Consider the following 21,551-nt stretch of genomic DNA (forward strand, 5'->3'; position numbering starts at 1 on the left):
TTAAACAAATAAAAGTGAGTGACTATTTTATTAGCAAATGGCTAAAAATGACATTGCAAATGTATTTATATCACAAGCAGATGATTTACAATGAAATAAAGATAAGTTTTTGACATAGACATGGTTTTAGCATGTTCATGGGTTGGAAATGTTTTTTTTTATTTCTGCACATCATGTTATCAGTACTTTCCAATGTGCTAGTATCACAGTTCTTGCTGAGGAAACTGATTTCATGTCTCACTTTAGAGTTTTAATTTATGTTTTATTGCTATGAATCACCATAAACTTTTATGAATTATAAGAATTTATACAGATGGTTTAAAGTTTAAACCATTTTATCATATGCCAGCACTTTCTGGTTAGCACTTGCATGTTTAATTTTTGCATGTTTGTTGGGTAGCCTTTCTCATAGAAGTATATGATCTCTGATTCTGATATATTTAAATCAGTAGTTGCTGTTGTCAGTTCTAATCTAGTCCATTCTGATTTATATATCACTTATAAATATGCATTTCTGATTATAGAGGTCGATAACTTATTTGCTTTGTATTTCCTTTATAATACCTACATGCATTGCTTTAAAAATGATCAGCATTTTAAATGTTTGCATCATATTAAAAATCTTCTCTAGAAAAAAGGTTCATTTCCTACCAGTGTATGACAGGCTGTTTGTTCTTTTGAAATAGCCTACCAAAATTATAAAGAACTATTTTGAATTTGAAATAGCTCATCTGAACACTAAGTAAGGACATTGTTCAGAGTATAGTTGGCTTAGTATGCTGCCCATTTGCCTTGGTGGAGAGCTAATGTCCAAAAAAGGGAAATTCTTTTTTTTAATTTTTTTAAAATAGTTGTTCAAGTGAAAGGGGAATTCTTAATAATGTAGTGTGGTCAAATGAGAAAACTAAGATGCTTAAGGGGTGGGAGTTGCCATTGAGTCATCCATAAGCCATCCTGACTGCTATTTCCTTCCAGAAAGGACAAACGGAAGGGGTCATGGTATTGTCACACAGATCTTATAATATTAAGCATAAGGAACAGAACTCATTTATTACAAATCTAGAAGAATAGAGTCCAGGGGGTGTAGGTGAGTCGCTGAAGATTCTAAAGATAATATTGGCAGTTCCCTGCCTCTAGCTACACTCATTTTCACAATTGCGAAGTGTTTAGGAAAACAGCTCTCCATGTGTTTCGTAACATAGATATGTTTCCATACTTAACTTTTCCTAATAGAGACTTCACAGTGTCTTTCTTCATGATTTTCCATGGCAGATATAATGATAATGGTTTTCTCTTAAACTATATAAACAATGAAAATGGCAAGGTCAAACAAAGAATTATTTGATTTAGAAAACATGACCAAGACCACAATGCTTTGCTTTCAGACAACTGTGTGTGAGTAAATGTTTAACTGGCTGGTGCTTAGGGTGGGAGCCCCGTCGATGTCCACCAACCTGACCCTCAATGTGAAGTTAGGAGTCGATGCACACAGTTGGTGCTTGAGAGCTGGGGCCAGTCGGTTCAAGCACACCGCTGCTCTCAGAGCCCACACAACAGACTAGGGTTCCAGTTCAGGGTCTTTTTATCCCCCTCGGGTCCTGATTTTCACTTTATGTACACGTACACACACTCATACATGCATTTGACTCCTGAATGGCATGGTTTTGTCTGTGTTCCCTTTAAACGCAACATCTATTGCCTTGGTAATAGATTCCTACTTGTCCATATATTAAAAAGTATCATTTGGAGTTATAGATGTTGCTCATAGGAGGATGTAAACCTTAACATTAATCAGTGCATTTCAGGAGAAAAATGAAAAAAAAAAAAAAAAGGAATTTCCTGACAGCACACGTGTACGATTTGGGTAAAATACCCTGCTTTTGACTTTGACTCGCCCCTTCCTCTAGGAACATCCTTGATTCGTATCCCACACTCCCACTCACCCCTTCAAGGGATGAAGTTGTAGAAGAACAATGCCATTTAAAGTAGAAACCTTGACAAGTCAACTCTAAACTTCCAGTGTAAGGTTTCAGAGGACGGAAACATCTTGCATTTATTGAAATTTATCTGGAACACAACTTAGACTTTCTACAGTGCTCTTAGTCAGAGGTGATTAACAACCAATTTTAGAGCGCCGACAATTGCACAATGTTACTGTTTAATTAGCAAAAGGGAAACACCTGTAGTGTGGAGGAAGAGCCTCCCAGATTAGACCACACACATTCCCGTTGTAACAAAAGACAAATTCAATGAACATACTATTTATCTTCAGAGAAAAGCGAGTTGCGAAATTGTTAGATAGCCCCAACTCGTGGGAAGCCGGAGTAGTAAGTAACCTTTTGCATGCATATTTTGTCGCTGGCTTGTAACCAATGAATTCCAGTGAGGAACGTTTGAGTTTTCCTGCCCTTCCAGCAGAAAGGCAGGTTGGTTGCGCTGGGGATGATTAAACACGTCCAGCACACCTTCAGGATTAGTATCTCATGCTTTGTACCTGACTTGCTCGCTGTCACCCACCCCCTGCATTGATTGGCCTGCCTCCTCTCCTAATTCTTTCCTTCATCAGCCTTCCTGTATTCAAATGGAGGAGATCATTCTAAGTTCTCTTTTTTTTTTTAAGTAATTTTTGACTCTTTTTTTTTTAATTTTATTTATTTTATTTTTAGAGAGGGAAGGGAGGGAGGGAGGGAGGGAGAGAGAGAGGGAGAGAGAGAGAGAAACATCACTGTGCGGTTGCTGGGGGTTAGGGAGAGGGAGAGAGAGAGAGAGAGAGAGAGAGAGAGAGAGAGAGAGAAACATCAATGTGCGGTTGCTGGGGGTTATGGCCTGCAACCCAGGAATGTACCCTGGCTGGGAATCGAACCTGGAACACTTTGGTTCCCAGCCCGTGCTCAATCCACTGAGCTACGCCAGCCAGGGCCTAAGTTCTCTTTTAACACCTTTGCTTTGCTGCCACTTTCACATTGATCATGACCCTGTTGCTAAAGGACAAAAAAACTTAAAATGATTATTCTTGGCAAGAGGCCTCAGGTGACACCCCGGGGGGGTTAATGTATAAATTATAACGTGTGCAGTTGTGAAGACAGGTTTGTGAAACCCTCGTGTAACCACAACAACGTAAAGAAAACCGTCAGAGAGTTTCTCCTCTTTAGCAGCTAATATTCATTGAGAAGCATCTCATAGTATATCTGAAGGGTAAATGAGGAGTTTACGTTCAACACAACCGTTAACTTTCTGCAAGACACTAAGATAAAGGACACAATAGCCTCTCAGCAAGGATTTAGGAAAATGCAAACCCCCTTCCTTCCTCAGTTACTTTGAAGCTTATTTGGAATGATTAATTTTCCTGTGGCTTCATGTAAATTGAGAATTAAATAGAAACTGTGTCACCTTGTTAACTGCCCTTCCCAGGGTTTCAAGCTAAACTTGCAGATGGCTTTTCTAACCAAGTGCATTGAAAGAGGAATCAATCCCTGCATTTCAATAGCAAACTAAAGGAAAACATTTTTCAATTGTTGTATCCTGCTAATTTTCAAAAAAGTTTCCTTTTTACATTTATGTATTTTCTCTCTTTTTTATTTTTCAAGTACAGTTGTCTCCATTTCTCTCCCCCTGCCCAACCCCACCTCCCACCCTCCATCCTTCCCCCGTTTGGCTTTGTCCATGTGTCCTACGTACATGTTCCTGACAACACTTCCCCCTTTCGCCCCATTATCCGTCTCCCTCCTCCCCTCTGGTTACTGTCAGTTTGTCTTTATTTCCATGTCTCTGATTCTATTTTGCTCACTTGTTTGTTTTGTTAATTAGTATTACTTACAGGTGAGACCATATGGTATTTGTCCGTCGCCGCCTGGCTTATTTCACTCAGCATAATGCTCTCCAGCTCCATCCATGCTGTCGCAAAGGGTAGGAGCTCCTGCTTTCTCTCTGCTGTGTAGTGTTCCATTGTGTAAATGGACCATAGGTTATACCCTAAGAACCCTGAAACACCAATCCAAAAGAACCTATGCACCCCAATGTTCATAGCAGCACAATTTACAGTAGCCAAGAGCTGGAAGCAACCTAAGTGCCCATCAGTAAATGAGTGGGTTAAAAAGCTATGACATTCACACAATGGATTCCTTTCTAAATTTAGATTGCAAAAATATTCAGTGTGGTTCTTTCCTGTTGCACTCATAGGTAACCCTGCCACCTGTTCATCCGGGCACTTTAAAGCAGTTCCAGGAGAGTTCAGGAGAAAATCAGTACAGTTGGCTCTTATTTCTACCTCCAAAAACTCCACTGGAATCTCACAAAAGTGCTTCCATAGCATTTTATGAAATATCCTGGCAAAACGTTCAAAATAATTCTCTTAGCCTTCCCTCTGTCCTTACCTCCCTCCCTCTTTTCTTCCTTCCTCTTTCCTTCTTCCCTCCCTTACTCCCTCCCTTCCTCCCTCCCTCCCTTCCTTCCTTCCTTCCTTCCTTCCTTCCTTCCTTCCTTCCTTCCTTCCTTCCTTCCTTCCTTCCTTCCTTCCCAGGGGATGTTTACTTTGTACCAACGACTATATTAGGCACAAGGAATAAGATACAGCCCCTGTCCCCAAGAAATTGAGAGTCTACACAAGTAGCTATATTCTATTTACATTTAATTTTTGCAGTAGGCAGAGTGGGACAAACTGCTTCATTTACCATCGTGCCGGGTTGAATGTATTTCCATTTTTACAGTGCCTAAAAGGATGACAGTGCCTTGCTGCTCTGAGGCTAGAAAGAAGGTTCACGTAGTAGGATCATCCCCCAACTCTGTGCTGAGGTCGACGTTCTGTTGCTCTCAGTACACAGCGCTGATGGGGTTCAATGGCCCAAAGGGTTTCAGAACTTTACATTCTCTGGGGTTTTGACCTTGATAAAGATTATTTTGTCTCAAAAAGGAGAAATGATCAATAAGTTTTTACTACTTAGAACAGGCTTCACATTGTATTTGGCAGTTAGGACATAAGAACCTGGTACGTAAATTTATGTTCAAAAAAGTGATCGGTGATGAAACGCTTTTGATTTTAGGATGTAAATGTTTATTTCCTTCCGTCTCTAGCCTCCTGATTTGAGGGGGTGTTATTTAGCAGCCTGTTAGTTGTTATCTAGCCTGCTGTGCCAGAAAATAACATTCTCTCAAAGCAGAGAATAAAAACTCCCGGAAAGAAAAAGTCCAAACACAATAAACAGTCACACTGCTGATGTAAAGCTTATTGATGGATAGACTGGTGAAATCTGGGTTCGAATCTGAGTTACAAGTCAGTTTTGAGGAGCTGGATCATACCGCCCTTTGTGCACACTTGTTGCTCTTAGGAATTATAGGGCCGCATTGTCATCAGTAGCATCAAAGAGATTCTCATCTGAAATGAAGACCTACATTAGTCGTGGGTGTTACTAATTTCATTTTTTTTAAAAAATATTTTATTTATTTATTTTTAGAGAGAGGGGAAGGGAGGGGAGAAAGAGAGGAAGAGAAACATCAGTGTGTGGTTGCCTCTTGTGCGCCCCCTACTGGGGACCTGACCCACAACCCAGGCATGTGTCCCAACCGGGAATCGAACTGGCGACCTTTTGTTTCGAAGGGCAGCATTCAATCCATTGAGTCACACCAGCCAGGGCATCATTTCACTTCAGAAAATGGTAAAACAGTCTAGTGATAGTCAAACGTACTTGTGAGGGAATATTAAAAGCACATTCTTAAACATGCAACTTCCATTGAGTTTATTTATTTTTTTACTCTTAAAGATGCAAGTTATAGGTATGAGGGCAAATACAATTACTTTAGGAAAAGTTTCTTTTTTTCATAGGAAGAGTTTATTCATATTGGGTCAGAAGAAGCTAGAGGGAAATAGGAAAATAATCTTCCCCAGATGTTGGATTTGTTAAGTTTGTATACTTAAAGACAATGAAGAAAAAGGGTATTTTGAAAAATTGAATTCTGAAAGTGATAGTGTTTTGGATATAGAACAACCAAAAAAAAAAAAAGAAAGAAAGAAAGTCAAAGAGCTTCCGGGACACCCCTGTAACAAACATTATCAAACAAATTGTATGGTGCAACACACCGCTACTAGAGAAAGTGAAAATCTATCTAAATTGGAAAATTCTGCTTGAAGGTGCTCACATATTGGTTGTTTATTTTCCCTTCTTTTTTTATTTTTTTAAAGATTTTATTTATTTATTTTTAGAGAGGGAAGGGAGGGAGGGAGGCAGGGAGGGAGAGAGAGAGACAGCGAGAGAGAGAGAGAGAAACATCAATGTGCGGTTACTGGGGGTTATGGCCTGCAACCCAGGAATGTACCCTGGCTGGGAATCGAACCTTTATTTTTCCTTCTTGCACATCCTTTTATTATGGAGGATTTTAGAGAGAGGAGTTTGCAATTGTTCGTAACTCCTCGAATCAAATCACTTTGACACCCATTTAGCAGATGATGAAACTAAAGCCTAGAGCGGTTTAGCTTCACAAACTGAATCAATGGCACAGAACAATTGAATCAGGGTTTCTGAGTTCACAGTCCCTTGCTGGCCTTTTGAATTGTGCTGCCTCGTGGAAACCATCATTTAGGAAGAAGAACAACTTGTTGGAGAAGCGTGTTAATTTGTATCGAGGCTGCAGTGTCTCCAGTGTTCCTTATGACATTTGACCCTGCCCAAAGTTACCTGACTTCAAAATAAAAAGCGAGGAATGACAGGCAACCTTATGAGACCATCCAGTTGCTCATAAATGTGTCTACTGCCCTGACAGTCTTAAAGGTCTTCATGCTCATTCACCAAAGTCTACTTATTCATGATTATCAATGACAGAAACACTAGACTTTAGTTCTGTTTCCTAGTCTACTGCTATGATCTATTCTGACATTGATGAAAATTCTCTTTAGTGTTTCAAAACTGGAAAGAGATGTGGGCAAAGTTTTTTCTTGAAAAACATTGGCATTCGCCCTGGCTGGCGTAGCTCAGTGGATTGAGCGCGGACTGGGAACCAAAGTGTCCCAGGTTCGATTCCCAGCCAGGGTACATTTCTGGGCTGCAGGCCATAACCCCCAGCAATCACACATTGATGTTTTTTTCTCTCTCTCTCTCTCTCTCTCTCTCTCTCCCTCTCTTTCTCTCTCTCTCTATCTCTATCTCTCTCTATCTCCCTCCCTTCCCCTCTAAAAATAAACAAATAAAATCTTTAAAAAAAACATTGGCATTCATACCTAAAAAACATTTGTAAGCGAAGTAAGGGATGGAGAGGGGAGAGTGAGCAATCTCTATGTAAACATGCATTACTTGTATCATAGTTTCCTTAAAAATAACGAGAATCTGGAAATGAAAATATAAAGTCCTAACTGTTGAATTCTGCCTTAGACATAAGGACTTCTCAGGATGTAAATTACGTATGTAGTTGTGAAAAATTATGCATACTTTGAAGTTAACGAATTATCTACATTTCACCACAAATGTAATTACTTGTCATTATTAGATGGATAGGCTATTTCTTGTATGCATCTAATCCTAAAGCAAGAAAATGGATCAAGAATAGTCATATAACTTGCCTGAGCTCACATAGCTCAGCAATGGCAAAAGTGTTATACTAGCTTTGGTTCATGTGCAGCCCATTGCATCTTAAAGCAACGCCCTTTGGTTACCTCACTGTTACCTGTGTCACGCATCTGGAGGGGCTTTCCTGGGTTCTCTGAGTCTTAAACAGCTGACATCCAGTTGTAAGTCCAGCAGAGCTTCTGTTGGGAAGCCCTGGAAGATCCCGCTCAGAAATTCATTGAAGCTCTTGGCAGAATCTAGTTCATTTCAGTTGTAGGACTTGCATCAGCCCAAGGCTGCCTTTAGCTTCTAGAAGCCACCTGCATCTTTGACACATGTCCCCCTCCATCTTCAACCCAGTAATGGTACTATTAAACAGTAATATTGTTTAAAGTGGTGTTATTTTAATAGGAGTTGCTAGTATTTTCCATGTAGAGTAAACATTTTAAAGATTTTATTTATTTATTTTTAGAGAGGGAGATAGAGAGAGAGAAACATCGATGTGCGGTTGGGGGTCATGGCCTGCAACCCAGGCATGTGCCCTGACTGGGAATCGAACCTGCGATGCTTTGGTTCGCAGCCCGCGCTCAATCCACTGAGCTACACCAGCCAGGGTAGAGCAAAAATGTTAAATCAGCAAGGAAACTGTGTTTTGTATTCATTCATTGAAGGTGTGCTCTCAGGCTCTATCCCTGTACAGAGGGGTTAATGGTGGTCAGCTTCCTAAACTTTACTTCACTTTCCAAGCTCTCCTGAGTTGTGGTATTAACCCCATGCTCCTGCATTTCTGATCGGCATTCACACTTGACATGGTAACTATGGAGGTCCTCGTGAGACTATACACAGACTGACAATTACCAATGAGACTCCATTTGTCAATTGTGAAAAACGGTATTTCGGCTAGTTGTAACCACTCCTCCAATGCTGGTACTAACGTGCCCTTAGTGCTAAAGGAAGCCTGGGTGACGATCCGAAGCATGTGACAGTGAGTGGCTTGACAGAAACACAGCAGCCGTGACAGCGGGTTGCATTGAAGCCTCCCCACAGCGGTGCAACTTAGCAAAACATGTCCCCAGGAGCCCTAACACCTTGTGGATGTTTCACAATGAGAAGGTTTAAGGTCAAATACTATACATAGCTGATAGTGAAGCAACGGGTTGAGCTGGAGTAGAAGATTCATTTCAGAAGTGACTGCGGAAAAGAGAAGAAAGACATGGAGGCACACCCACTAAAGCATTTAGATTTCCTTTTGTATGTAATCAGGAAATATTGTAGGTTGTAGAGCAAAAGATGACATCATGAAGGGATGTTTCGCCAAAATTCACAGCACAGTTTATGCACAATGGATTGGAACAATGAATCCTCCTGTTTAAAATAACCAGGGCAGGCCCTGGCTGATGTGGCTCAGTGGACTGAGTGCCAGAATGTGAACCAAAGAGTCGCCGGTTTGATTCCCAGTCAGGGCACATGCCTGGGTTGCAGGCCAGGTCCCCAGTAGGGGGCGCGCTAGAGGCAACCACACATTGATGTTTCTCTCTCTCCCTCTCTTTCTCCCTCCCTTCCCCTCTCTCTAAAATAAATAAACAAAATCTTTCAAAAAAGAAAATAACCTGGACATGAAATGATGAGGACCTGAATTAGGGTGTTAGAAATGCAAATAGATAAATATGAAAATTTATGACACATATTACAATGGAACAAAAATATTAAAGAGTAAACATGAAAGGAGAGGATGAGGCTAATCAAAATTACCCTCACATTTATAGTTTTGCTAACTGAAGGCATGCCTGTATTGGGGGAGGTATACATGGAATTTTAGATGCTGATAGAATGTGTCCAGAGATGAATGCTAACTTTGTGTCCATTCCCTTAATATCAGAAGATCTGCACAGTGATATACTCTTTGAATTCAAGAATGCATTTATTTTCAAACATGTGTCTGACAGCGATATGTTATACCATAAGAGGGAAAGTGTGTATTTAATTTAATTTATTCTAAGATTTACCATGATGCCCTAAATCTACTGATGCTAATATGAATTGCATAGGTGGGAAAAAAGGGGCTGGTACGAATTTTAGTTATATGTCAACGTTTCTGTTACACAGTCTTTGTTAATTATGCTAAGAACGATATTAGAAGTCAGTCAATTTAGGACGAAAAGTGAACTTGTTTAAAGGTGCTAACACCAGCCCAGAGCACATTTAATTTAAATAGGGAGCAGAGTCGAGCAAATGAAGTATAAAATAGCTTCACAATTATACTTTCTATCAAGTGAGTAGTCAACCCTTAAATTGTTTATTACATCAGATTTCTTTGTTATTGAAGGAACAACAGGAATTCAGGGTTGGCAAGGGAATTAAACATGACAATTTAAAATAATGGCTATACTATTTTAATAGGTGATGGAATACACATTAAGAAAATGTTATAATTATAAGTTAAAACATTATTACATAATAATAAATGTTAAAAGTTTCAATTTGCCAAAAAGATGCCACTCTTTTGAATATGTGTATCCCCAATGAAAATGCATAAAATAAAAATAATAGAATCAGAATATTAAGAATAAAATAAAAGCTATAAAAACTCTATTAATAACCATTATAATATTAATGCATAAGCCGAAATTGTTCTACATGATCTTTGCTATTGCAGTTCATGACCCACTAAAAAGTAGAGGCTTTTCTTGGTCCTCTGCACACTCTATGTTAATTTTCTACCTCTAAGGTAATGCTGGTGTTGATGCTTTTCTAGCATCCACATGCAAGTTTTGGCTCTGCATCTGATGACTAAAGAAGGGACTAAATGACCTTGCCTCTTGTCATGTTTTTTTTTGTTGTTGTTGGGGTTTTTTTGTTTGTTTATTTTTGTTCCTTGTACCGATAGCTCCTGGAGACATGATGAGCTCCAATTCAAGTTCCCACGAACCAAGGGATGATTGACGCCCAATGTAACATAAGCACCATTTTATGAGAGTTACCATAGTGACCAGGTTCCAGGGATCAGCTCGAACAATTTCATGTATGATTCATGTTAATTGCTCATTTTGCATGGATGACTTTTTCCGGGTTGCTGAGTCGGGTGCCGCTGCCTTTGATCTGGTCGGGAATACAAACCAGTTAGAAAAGTGATCGGTTTGCCAACACTGAGAGAAGATGGATTCAGGTTGCTGTGAGGTCAGAGCTTGTTTCTCTTCATAAACACTGAAAGGTCAAGTAGAGTTGAGCTATCATCGGCATCCTTGAAACGCTGTAGTGAATGTCAGACCCAAGAGATGATTATGAATCCACAATGCAATGCCAAGACTTACCATTCCCTCCAAAAGATTCTTGTTGAAAACAAATGTACCAGCACATTTAAAGAGTAGCACTTTTACAGCCAGGTAAACAACACCTTTGAAGCAAATGCCATTAGCAGTGTTCGTGGCTTTTAATGTAATTGAAAAAAAATGACACATTCAGGGCCTGTCCCCAAGGATTTTAAGTATCAGTGACAGCTCTGAAAAGTAAACCCCAGGCCAGTATTACAACCCACTTCAGGAATCCAGGGGCAGTGGTCATTACGAGTTGCTCCTAGCACTCTCCTTAAGTGCCATTGTATCCTTGGAAGTTTGCTCATCGGTCCTGGAATGTTGCAAGGGTTTCTTTAAAGAGGATGGCATGACTTGTGATTCCTCACTAAATCACGTGTGACCATATGATTTACATTTAATATCTTCAAAGCTCGTGACAGCGCCCATGAATTTACTAACGAAACATTTTTTTGAAACACAAAATCAATCAGCTTCCTGTTACTTATGCCCTGATTCAGATACAGACGACTGATGACATGAAATAAAAATAATTCCAACAGTGAAATTTCATAATCTTAGTGAGCAAAGTTGTAAAGCAATTACAACTTCAAATACATATATAATAGAATGGCCCTGGCTGGTGTGGCTCAGTGGATTGAGCACCAGCCTGCAAACCAGAGGATCACTGGTTCGATTCCCAGTCAGGGCACATGCCTGGGTTGCAGGCCAGGTCCCCAGTTGGGGGTGCACAAAAGACAACCACACATTGATGTTTCTCTCCCTGTGTTTCTCCCTTCCTTCCCTCCTTCTAAAAATAAGTAAATAAAATCTTCAAAAATATAGAATGCGTCTATTCCATTGACAATTGAAGGCCTCCTGAATGTTCCCTCTTAGGGAACTTCCAACTCTACAAACTGTATATATAAATGGTAAGGCAACATTCTGATATAATTCACTTCAATTGCATAAATGTGAAATGCTGTTGATATACTGTATTTCAAGTTGGGCTATTCTTTAACCTTAGGAAGCTGAGATATTATTTCATTTATTCTAAAGAAGCTTGCAGAAAGAAGGGTCAAATACATATCAAAATAAATTATGTTAGAGGATGACCTAGACCCAGAGAAAATCATGATTCTTTGGAATAATAGTCCCCCAAACCACCTATAAATGTTACATCTGACGATGATTCAACAAACCCGAGTCCCTCAAAGATTTAGCTGAGTTATTTAATAAAAGTTCTGCTATTTTACAGGGTTGTTATCTTGTATTTCAACAAGTTTCATTTGTGGTGTTTATGGGTGATACATCCACAGAGCCATTTGGGTGGGAACTTTCGAAAAAAGCCTCTTTTCTTTTACAGAGTACAAATAACCTTGTAATTAAACTGAAACAAATAATTGCCAACAAGCAATTATCATTTAATGAAAGAGTAATTACATGGTTATTTGTACTCAATAACATAAAGCACTGCTGAAATCAGTAATGCAATCAATAATTTAACAGCAACAGGATGCGGCAAAGATGGAGCTTTCAACCTATGCTGATTAAATTGTCATCCAAAAGCCAGTTTCCTGGTTAAATCACCCCATGTTTATTTGTCTTGATTAATATGTAAATATGGGCCTGATGTTAATAGAGCTCTTAAAATGAGGATCGTCTGTCAAAAATGATCTTTACCAACTTTCTATGGAGTTATCTGGAGCGTTTCATCATGTTGTCAAGCTTGTCTTCTCTGAAAGGAAATGTAGGATCTTGAGTGCTAGGAATATCTTATTAGGGAGGATCGTTAGGTCTAAAAGTAAAAAATAAAGCTATCGTACATTAGTATGAAGATCTATTGATTATAAAGCCCCTCCACAAACTTGCTTCGAATTAATTTATCCTAGGGGCCCCATTGTTCTCCCCAAAAGTAAAAAGGAAGGCATCGGAATGTGACTTTTGCTCAGGGAGAAATTTAAACAAGGTTGGAGGTAGGTATCACAGAATCATCCTCACTAAAGAGTTAATCACACATTCTCAATAATAGGTCACACACACATTTCTGTCACTAGAACATAAGCTCCTCAAAGGCAGAAGCTGTTATAGGTCCTCACAATGTATTAAACAACAAACACACCCAAATCCTTGACCTTGTGAAGCTTACATTTTTAACCTTTGTGACCCTCATACCTAGCTCCAACACCAGACACATACTGAACAGGTACATAGCACATGCTTGTTTGCTGGATGATTGAATATGTGATATTGTCACTTCACATGTGCAGGGCCAGTGGCATCCACCCTTTGTTAACCCTGAACATAGTCACATTTGAATGGATCACATGTTGAAGGCTCTCTCATGGCTGTAGAGTCCAAGACTTCAACATGATTATTTGATGACCACCTGATGCAACTAGCTTGAGATTCATGTGCTCAAGGACAGTAGAGCAATCTAAGGAACATTTGCCAATTGTAGACCAATCTAAGGGACATTTGGAAATTGTAGCAACAGTGAAATATTTCCCATCTTTATTAATGAGCTGATTTCATTAACCGTTTGCTGGACGCTACTGTGTGCTAGATACCACAAGAGTTGCTCAGGATACAGTGACACACAAAACCAGACATATGTTCTGTCTTCCCGGAACACAGAGCCAGTCCGATTGTATTGCTTCCACAGTGTGCTGTCAACAGCTGGCTCATCGCACGGAAGTAGAGGGAAGTAGAAGCTCTTTCATTCTGGAGGAAATGATCGTGAACATGAAGACAGCCCTGAAATACTGGTGTTAGAAAAGTATGAAGAGCTGTCAGGTGCACTTGAGCAAAGTTAGTGGGCCTGAGTTCTGACAAATGGAAAGCCACAAAGAAGCACTTTTATTTTTTTATTTTTATTATTATTTTTAAAATTTTATTTATTTTTAGGGAGGGAAGGGAGGGGGAGAGAGAGAGAGAGAGAGAGAGAAACATCAATGTGCGGTTGCTGGGGGTTATGGCCTGCAACCCAGGCATGTGCCCTGACTGGGAATCGAACCTGCGACACTTTGGTTCGCAGCCCGCGCTCAATCCACTGAGCTATGCCAGCCAGGGCTAAAGAAGCACTTTCAAAAAGTACAGATTTGGTGATTATTCAGTAAGCTAATGTGCTTTCTTCTAATGACTGAATGTACCCTGAGGAATATTATTCAGTCATCTTGGGATCCTTTAAGGCATTTGAAATAAATGGTGTATTCCTCTTATTACTAGTCCTTAAAAAGAGTTAACTGTAACACAGGACAAGGACACACAGGATAACAACATGGAATTAAATAAAATAAATTACGGCTCAGGTACAAGTAGAAAGAGAGACAGGGGAGTCAGTTTATAAAATTGAAACACTAAATGAGAAAAACAGACTTTTTCGTGCTAGATGGATATACAATATTGATGTACAATGAAAGAAAATAACACCCGCAGTGTGTGAAAAATGAACTGGGTAACGGTACCTCTGTGTAAGGTTGCTAGAAGTTGTCTTCATTTAAAAGCAGAGTTTGTCTTACATTGATGGAGCACTTTGCTACTGCAAAGTTGATAGAGTGAGGTTCAACTTAAATTTCTTGTTTGAACCGAAAGTCATTTTTGGGAACGTTCTTTATCTGAACCTCATACATTTTTGTGGCTCGGGTTATTTAACATAGTATCTTGCAGCGTTGTGCCAAAACCTCTATTATTCAGCTTTGTAAACTGAATTCCTACTAAAAGGCAACAGCAATATCTTAGGCAACATTAGAAAGTAATATCGGAAATATATTGGGTGACTTGAGAGTGAGTTGATCCTACAGATCATGATGCATTCAGTACACTGACTGTATTAGGGACCTAGATGGAAGCTAGATACTGGCTTTCTCTTTCATTATTCTATGGATTAACATTTGCGACTACAGTTCCTGAACTGTTCACACTAGGGTGAAGAATGCGTAAATGGAATGCGTTAGGTTAATGTTGTAAGTGTGGCCTCAACTCATCGGTTACAAATGCCCATCTGTGAGAGAAGGCAGCCTAGATGGCGAAGGTGGGAGCTTTTGCTGGTACAGCTACTTTAGGAGATCATGCTGCTAGTTAGGCCAGGGGAGGACCATAACAGGGGAAAGAGGGGGAAGGGCCATCAAGAAACATGAAGAAAGGACCCATGGACAGAACCAAAGGGGGTAGGATTGAGGGTGGGAGGAGGGGGTAGGTGGGGTGGGGGAGAGTAGCGGCAGGAAAATGGACACAACTGTACTTGAACAACAGTAGAAAATAATAAGAAATAAATAAAACAAAATCACTCTAGCAAATAAAAATTAAAACAAGGGATAAAAAACTACTGAGGGTGTGGGTCCTTTGTTACGTGTATGGTCTGGCAGCTGTGGACATGTTAATAAACATCGCGTCTTACTCTACATCCGTCAGCTCTTTCCCGCCCACCTCCAGCATGCTGGGCAGAGGCTTCATTGCTTCCCATTCTGTACAATTTTAAGTCTGTGAGTCACTATCTCAGATCTCAGTATGTGTATTAATCCCAGGGATCAATTGTAGCTTTACCAGCAGCGGGTAGCTGAGCTTCTCACAGCAGATAGCTGTATTGCAGAACACCGGTTTGCAAATGTAATCTAAACTAGAAATTGATCCTTTACCGTTTTAATGTTGGTCATATGTTCAGAAATTTAGTGGGAAGGCAAATTATCAGACTTTCAGTAATCAATGAACATAGCGTTGAATATAATAAAACTCTATCCCTCTTAGCAATTAAATAAGATTGAGCAGGCAAATGTAGCAAGTGACTGTATTTCCAAAAAGTGCACAATTTTAACCTGATCTTTGTTTGTCTGTTTTTCAACAGTTCGAGGCCTGGCAGGCCCCCTAAACGTTCTTTGGGAGTGTTACAGGACAATGCTCGCCTCCTGCCCCATTCAGTCCCAGGCCTCTTATCGCCAGGACTTATCACTCCGACAGGTAATAACATCCACCCCACGATCAGCCTTGTCTCTTTAGAGTGCCCAGCATGTGAAGTGAACTAATATTGATCTAACCGCCTTGCCCTTCAGAGCTGTTCAAGCTCTGCTAGAGGTTACCTGCTGGAGCATTTGAGTATTCACAGTTCCGTCACTCCAGTGAGTCACATCCAACAGATAGGAGTCGTTAAACAAGTAATTGTCATTTGCTTGCAGGGAAGACCTTCCAAAGCTTTATTTTCTGTCCGTCTGTATGTATGCGTGGACAGTTTTGTATGTTGGTGAAAGGGAAAGGGAAAGGATTGTCTCAAACCCTCCTGTTTGATGGGTTGGATGCAGCACACATGCTTACTTATATGTCTCATTGATACATAAATATGTTTTGGTTTGGAAGGGTTCTGGACATTTCTGTATGTTGCGCAAGTTATTACTTTAGGTTCAAAAAGTAGATTATGCATATCTTGCGGAGAAACCTTACGATGAGGAAAGAAGAGAGTGCAGTTTGCCTCTGTCTTAAATCATTATCCAGTGTTTTTCATTGCACACTGCAATAACCAGTGCTCCCCTCAAAATATCAGCCTCATAACTTACCATTGAACTTTTTTTTTCTAATATTTTATTTATTTATTTTTAGGGAGGGAAGGGAGAGAGAGAGAGAGAGAGAGAGAGAGACATCAATGTGCGGTTGCTGGGGGTTATGGCCTGCAACCCAGGAATGTACCCTGACTGGGAATCGAACCTGGGACACTTTGGTTCCCAGCCCGCGCTCAATCCACTGAGCTACGCCAGCCAGGGCTTCCACTGAACTTTTCTGATTTTCTAAAAAATAACCTAACTGCGCACAAAACACTTAAAAATAAGCATAACATTTCTCTAATTGAAGCTTTAAAAATTCTTAAATGTATTATGCAGTAGAATTCATTTTCAAGTTAGCTATCAGCAAGTTTCATCCTGGCCATTCTACTTACTGTGCATGACACACTTGACTTGCTTTAATTTTATTTAAAAATATTTTTGAGGAATTCAGTTGATATGTTTTTAAAGATTTTATTTATTTATTTTTAGAGAGGGGGGGGAGGGGGGGGAGAGAGAGAGAGAGAGAGAGAGAGAGAGAGAGAGAGAGAGAGAGAGAGAGAGAGAGAGAGAGGGAGAGCCATCAATGAGCGGTTGCTGGGGGCCATGGCCTGCAACCCAGGCATGTGCCCTGACTGGGAATCAAACCTGCGATGCTCACAGCCCGTGCTCAATCCGCTGAGCTATTCCAGCTAGGGCTTAGTTGATATTTTTAATATGGTTTATTACACATTGGGAATTATCCTTTCTCTCTCACATGATTATGTACATGCTTTACAGTAATTTCTGGTTCTAGGTCCTTATGTTTCAAAATGTTTTTGTAAAGAAAGAGATGTTATACAGCTGTGTATAATTTTACATAAAACTAGCAAATCAACTATTGAGAAGTCTGCTGCCTTCTCTTTCAATGTCATATGTATGGAGAAGTCAGCCCCTTTGGACCTGTTAAAGACTGTCTAAATAATAGAACTTGTTCTACACGTGTTCTACATATTATCTCTTCCTATTTATAACTTGAAAATGGGGTCTAAATGTGAAAATAAAATGATGATGGTATTTCTTTTCAAATGTTTTTGTGTATATTATTTTGTCTTTAAATTGTTGTTTTCTCCCCAGCAGTTGCAAACAGAAAAAAAAATGCAAGTGAAAAGACTTAGACATTGTTATACTATCATCCTTACATTTATTTAAGAAGGATTCTCAATTTCTTCACGTATTTGACATGTAAATCTTTTAAAATACAGAATATTTTCTGGTATGTTATATTGTTTTATGTGCTTAGCGTAAGTGTAATTTATTTTAATTTCTATGTTATATGGTTTTCTTTCCTTTTTTGATTTGTGGCTTTTATTTCAAAAATGTTTATTTTCTTTTTGGCTATAGTTCCCCTATGTAATGAAACCTGATTCATTCAAATTGGATTATTGAGAATTTGAGATAATTTAGACAATGGCTATGCTAAGGTCTCTAGTATTAATAAAAATATATTTTTAGCAAGTTAATGACAAACAAGAAATCTTTCCATGTGTGTGTCAACGTGCATGGGTGTAGGGCCTGAAATACTTGGGAGGTTCAAATGTACTTAGGTATCTAAAAATTACTTTCAAAAGATCTGATTCTATATAGCTAGTCAGCATGCTAATTACTGATGATAGGTCTTTATTCACTAAGATAGGACTCATAGGATCTATTCTTGACAAGATTGTCTGATATTCATTTAGATATTATAGCTAAGTATCTACAGAATCTATCTCTCATTCTTTTCATTTCACACATAATTGCTGAACATCTACTGTATACCAAACAACATGAGAAAAAATTGTAACCTGTTCAAATAAAATTCATTTTGTGAGTCAGAGTTTTCCAAACTTCTCTTCAGACTTTCCCCTACTTATTATGCCAAAACGATGAGGTTTCACTGGGTTTTGCCTTCTTATGCTGAACCACTGATTTTCTCATCTCTTGTTCGTGTCTCTGTCCCTGCTGTGCGATCCATATCTTAATTCCCCTAAAGCACATTATTACAGCATAATCCCATTATATAGTATTTTCTGTAAAAATCTTTTGGGCCATAGCGGGAGAAAAAACCAGGACTATCCTCCCCATTTTCCTCTGCAGCTCTGTAGAAGGGCTAATGTTCTGGATCACACAGAAAGGATGGATTAGTCGTGTGTGCCTTTGAATTCCCCCAAAGAGGACCGCTCCCCTTGCCTCAGCGTATGAAGCATCTCAAATAGACAGATGTGGAATTTGGCCTGAGAGACATTTAAACTGACAGCTTACAAGGAAAAAATAAAGTGCTTCAGATGAAACTCCTGTAGTGTTCGTTCCTTAAAAGGTAGCAGATCCTTCGGCTGCTTTTTTTTTTCTTTGAGGTTTATTGTAGCAAAATATTTTTAGGAATTTCAGCTGCTGTCCAAGCCCCTGGGTAACTGAAGCCATGAAGATGCAATCCAGTAATAGCAGCGACATCACTCAACTCAGGATTGGCAGCGCCATAAGCAGAATCCTGCCAAGTCTTGGCAGTGTGATGTCGGTTTCATGATATGATATAACGCCAATCAAGAGTGCGATCGCATCATTGGAATCAGGGTCCTTTCCTTTTCTCACTCAGTGAGTTTGGATGCTCAGACGTGGTCACAAGGAGGACAGAGGAGTCCCAGGCCATTCTTTGTTGATCAAACGTTTTGGTGGTTGACTTAAAACATTTCTGTCTCTAGGACTATCTTTGGGTTTTTATTTTTTATTTATTTATTTTCTTAAGATTTTATTTATTTATTTGTAGGGAGGAAAGAAAGGGAGAGAGAGAGAGAGAGAGAGAGAGAAACATCCATGTGCGGTTGCTGGGGGCCATGGCCTGCAACCCAGGAATGTACCCTGGCTGGGAATCGAACCTGGGACACTTATCTTTGGGTTTTTAAATGAGCAGTATTGTAAAATGTGCTTCATGTCACACACACACACGGTAACTGCTTTTATGCCATTGCATTGTCTTTATTTTATGAAGAAACATTGGCCTCACAGGACCCAGAGGTTGAAATACGAATGGTTTGTAACATGAAGTGGAGTTTAGACTAACATGTGGGTATAGTTTGTCTACTAAATAAAAAGTTTAACTATATCAGTTTACTAACAAGAACTCCATTCCTAATATTGGTTGCATCTGGGTTTCACAAGTGCCCATTCCCATGTTCATGTCTGTCAGTGCTTTTTACACGTGTGTTATAAGTACTTCAACCTGAAATGTCCCCGCCCAATTTTTTGGACATATGCCAATCATTTTCGTCTTGCGTGGGTTGTTTGTAGGGCAGAAACCATTGCTTATTTCCTATGTGGGTGGAGGGAAAGCTTGGAATTCAAGCAACCCTCATAGGATGATGACGGCAATGATGAGGATAATCTCCGTGGTGTTTTTAAAAGATGTTATTTATTATTTTTAGAGCGAGAGGGAGGGAGAGAAATATCCACGTGTGGTTGCTTCTTGCGCCTCCCCTCCTGGGGACCTGGCTCACAACCCAGGCACATGCCCTGACTGGGAATTGAACTGGTGACCCTTTGGTTCACAGGCCGGCACTCAATCCACTGAGCCACACCAGCCCCAGGGCTTTATAGTGTTTTATAAGGCATTTACACATACATAATGTATGTCTAAGAGTATACATTAGTTTTACATTTTATAAAGAATGATTTTCAAATGTTTTCTCATTTGATAGTCTCTGTAATCCTGTCAGTTTAGCAAGAATATTTCTGATTAACAGATGCAGAAAATGAGTTTTGAAGAAGTTCAATGAGTTGCCCCAAATCTCAGAGGCAGTGACAGGTGGACTCAGGATTTCAAAACCCAGGTCTCTTGATCATTAATACCATATTTTCACAAATACACTGAAAGATATCTTTCATGCAAAAACTTGGTATTGAAAATTTGGGTTATAAATATTCAGAATCATACAAGGACTGCTTAAGTTACGTCTGAGAGAGAAGTCTGTTGTTTCACAAGTAGAAAATTCTTTTTTTTTAAACAGATTTATTTATTTATTTTTAGAGAGGGAAGGGGGGCGGAGAGAGAGAGAGAGAGAGAAACATGAAGGTGCGGTTGCTGGGGGCCATGGCCTGCGACCCAGGCATGTGCCCTGACTGGGCATCGAACCTGTGACGCTTTGGTTCGCAGCCCACGCTCAATCCACTGAGCTACGCCAGCCAGAGCACAAGTAGAAAATTCTTGATATAATTCATGTAGTCGACTGTTGGTGATTACATAACTTCAATAAACAAAACTCCAAACTTTCCTTTCCTTTTTTTGATTATTCTTATAGAAGTGTATAGTGTGCGGCAGCTAGTATAGTTAATTAGATGTGGCTGTACTTTTTCTAAGAAATTAAAAAAAAAAAACTTCTGGGTGATTTCATCCTACTTTTCCTGTAGAGAAAGCTAGCAGTTATAAATTGTTCGTCGTGACAAGCCTTGAGTGAATTGCTTTGATATATGTGACTAATGAATTAATATGATTAAGTTAATGAGAAATAAAAATGTTGCCAAACTCCACTAGCCCGGTTGTAATGCTGCTCCACATTTACCATTCTAGCTTCCTCCTGTGTGGAGAGGATCGCTGATGACTACACACTGTCATCGTGATAAATGACATATCCCACAGCGCCCTGCTTTCCATCTGGTCACTCCTCGAACCATCCCCAAACGAGAGATCTCATAAAAACCACGTAGTCACACGCCAAGTCTGCTGGATTATAGAGAAAGCCACATTTGCATCTGCAACGCCCTTCCCCCAACCCCATCCCCCCATCATACACAAGTGACACGCAATGAGCTGCACAACTGTTCCCCACTACACGTGTCCCTCATTCAGTGTGTATTCTTTATGCTGGCTGGCTCTTTCCCAAGGGAGAAAGTACGCTGAAACAGCACAATAAAACCTTCCATTGTGCAATATGCCTCAGGGATGATAAGCTTGCCTTGTCACTATTCTTCTTCGGAGGCGGTGGACGGCTGTGTTGAAATAACCCATTATGCTAAAGCATGTAGTTAGGTTAATCAAAAAACAGCCTGTATCGTTATTTCAAAAGGCACTGTGTGTCAACCATTCAAGAAACCCTACAGGGCAAAATAAGTTTCCTCTCACTTTCCAGCAGAAAGTTAGAGGGTAATAAGATTGAGCATCTGTAGGTATCACTTCATGTTGTGACAAG

General features: G+C 39.7%; 1 protein-coding gene across 2 annotated transcripts in view; it reads left to right on the top strand.

Annotated features, from left to right (window-relative positions):
• DACH2 (dachshund family transcription factor 2) overlaps window positions 1-21,551 on the top strand; it is a 448,371-nt gene that overhangs the window by 202,079 nt on the left and 224,741 nt on the right. For both annotated transcript variants that reach the window (XM_036016277.1, XM_036016278.1), the window contains exon 3: window positions 15,666-15,778. In XM_036016277.1, coding sequence (XP_035872170.1) covers window positions 15,666-15,778 — 113 coding nt within the window. The remainder of the gene's footprint in view (window positions 1-15,665; window positions 15,779-21,551) is intronic.

The sequence above is a fragment of the Phyllostomus discolor genome, chromosome X (assembly GCF_004126475.2).
Source record: "Phyllostomus discolor isolate MPI-MPIP mPhyDis1 chromosome X, mPhyDis1.pri.v3, whole genome shotgun sequence".
Classification (NCBI taxonomy): domain Eukaryota; kingdom Metazoa; phylum Chordata; class Mammalia; order Chiroptera; family Phyllostomidae; genus Phyllostomus; species Phyllostomus discolor.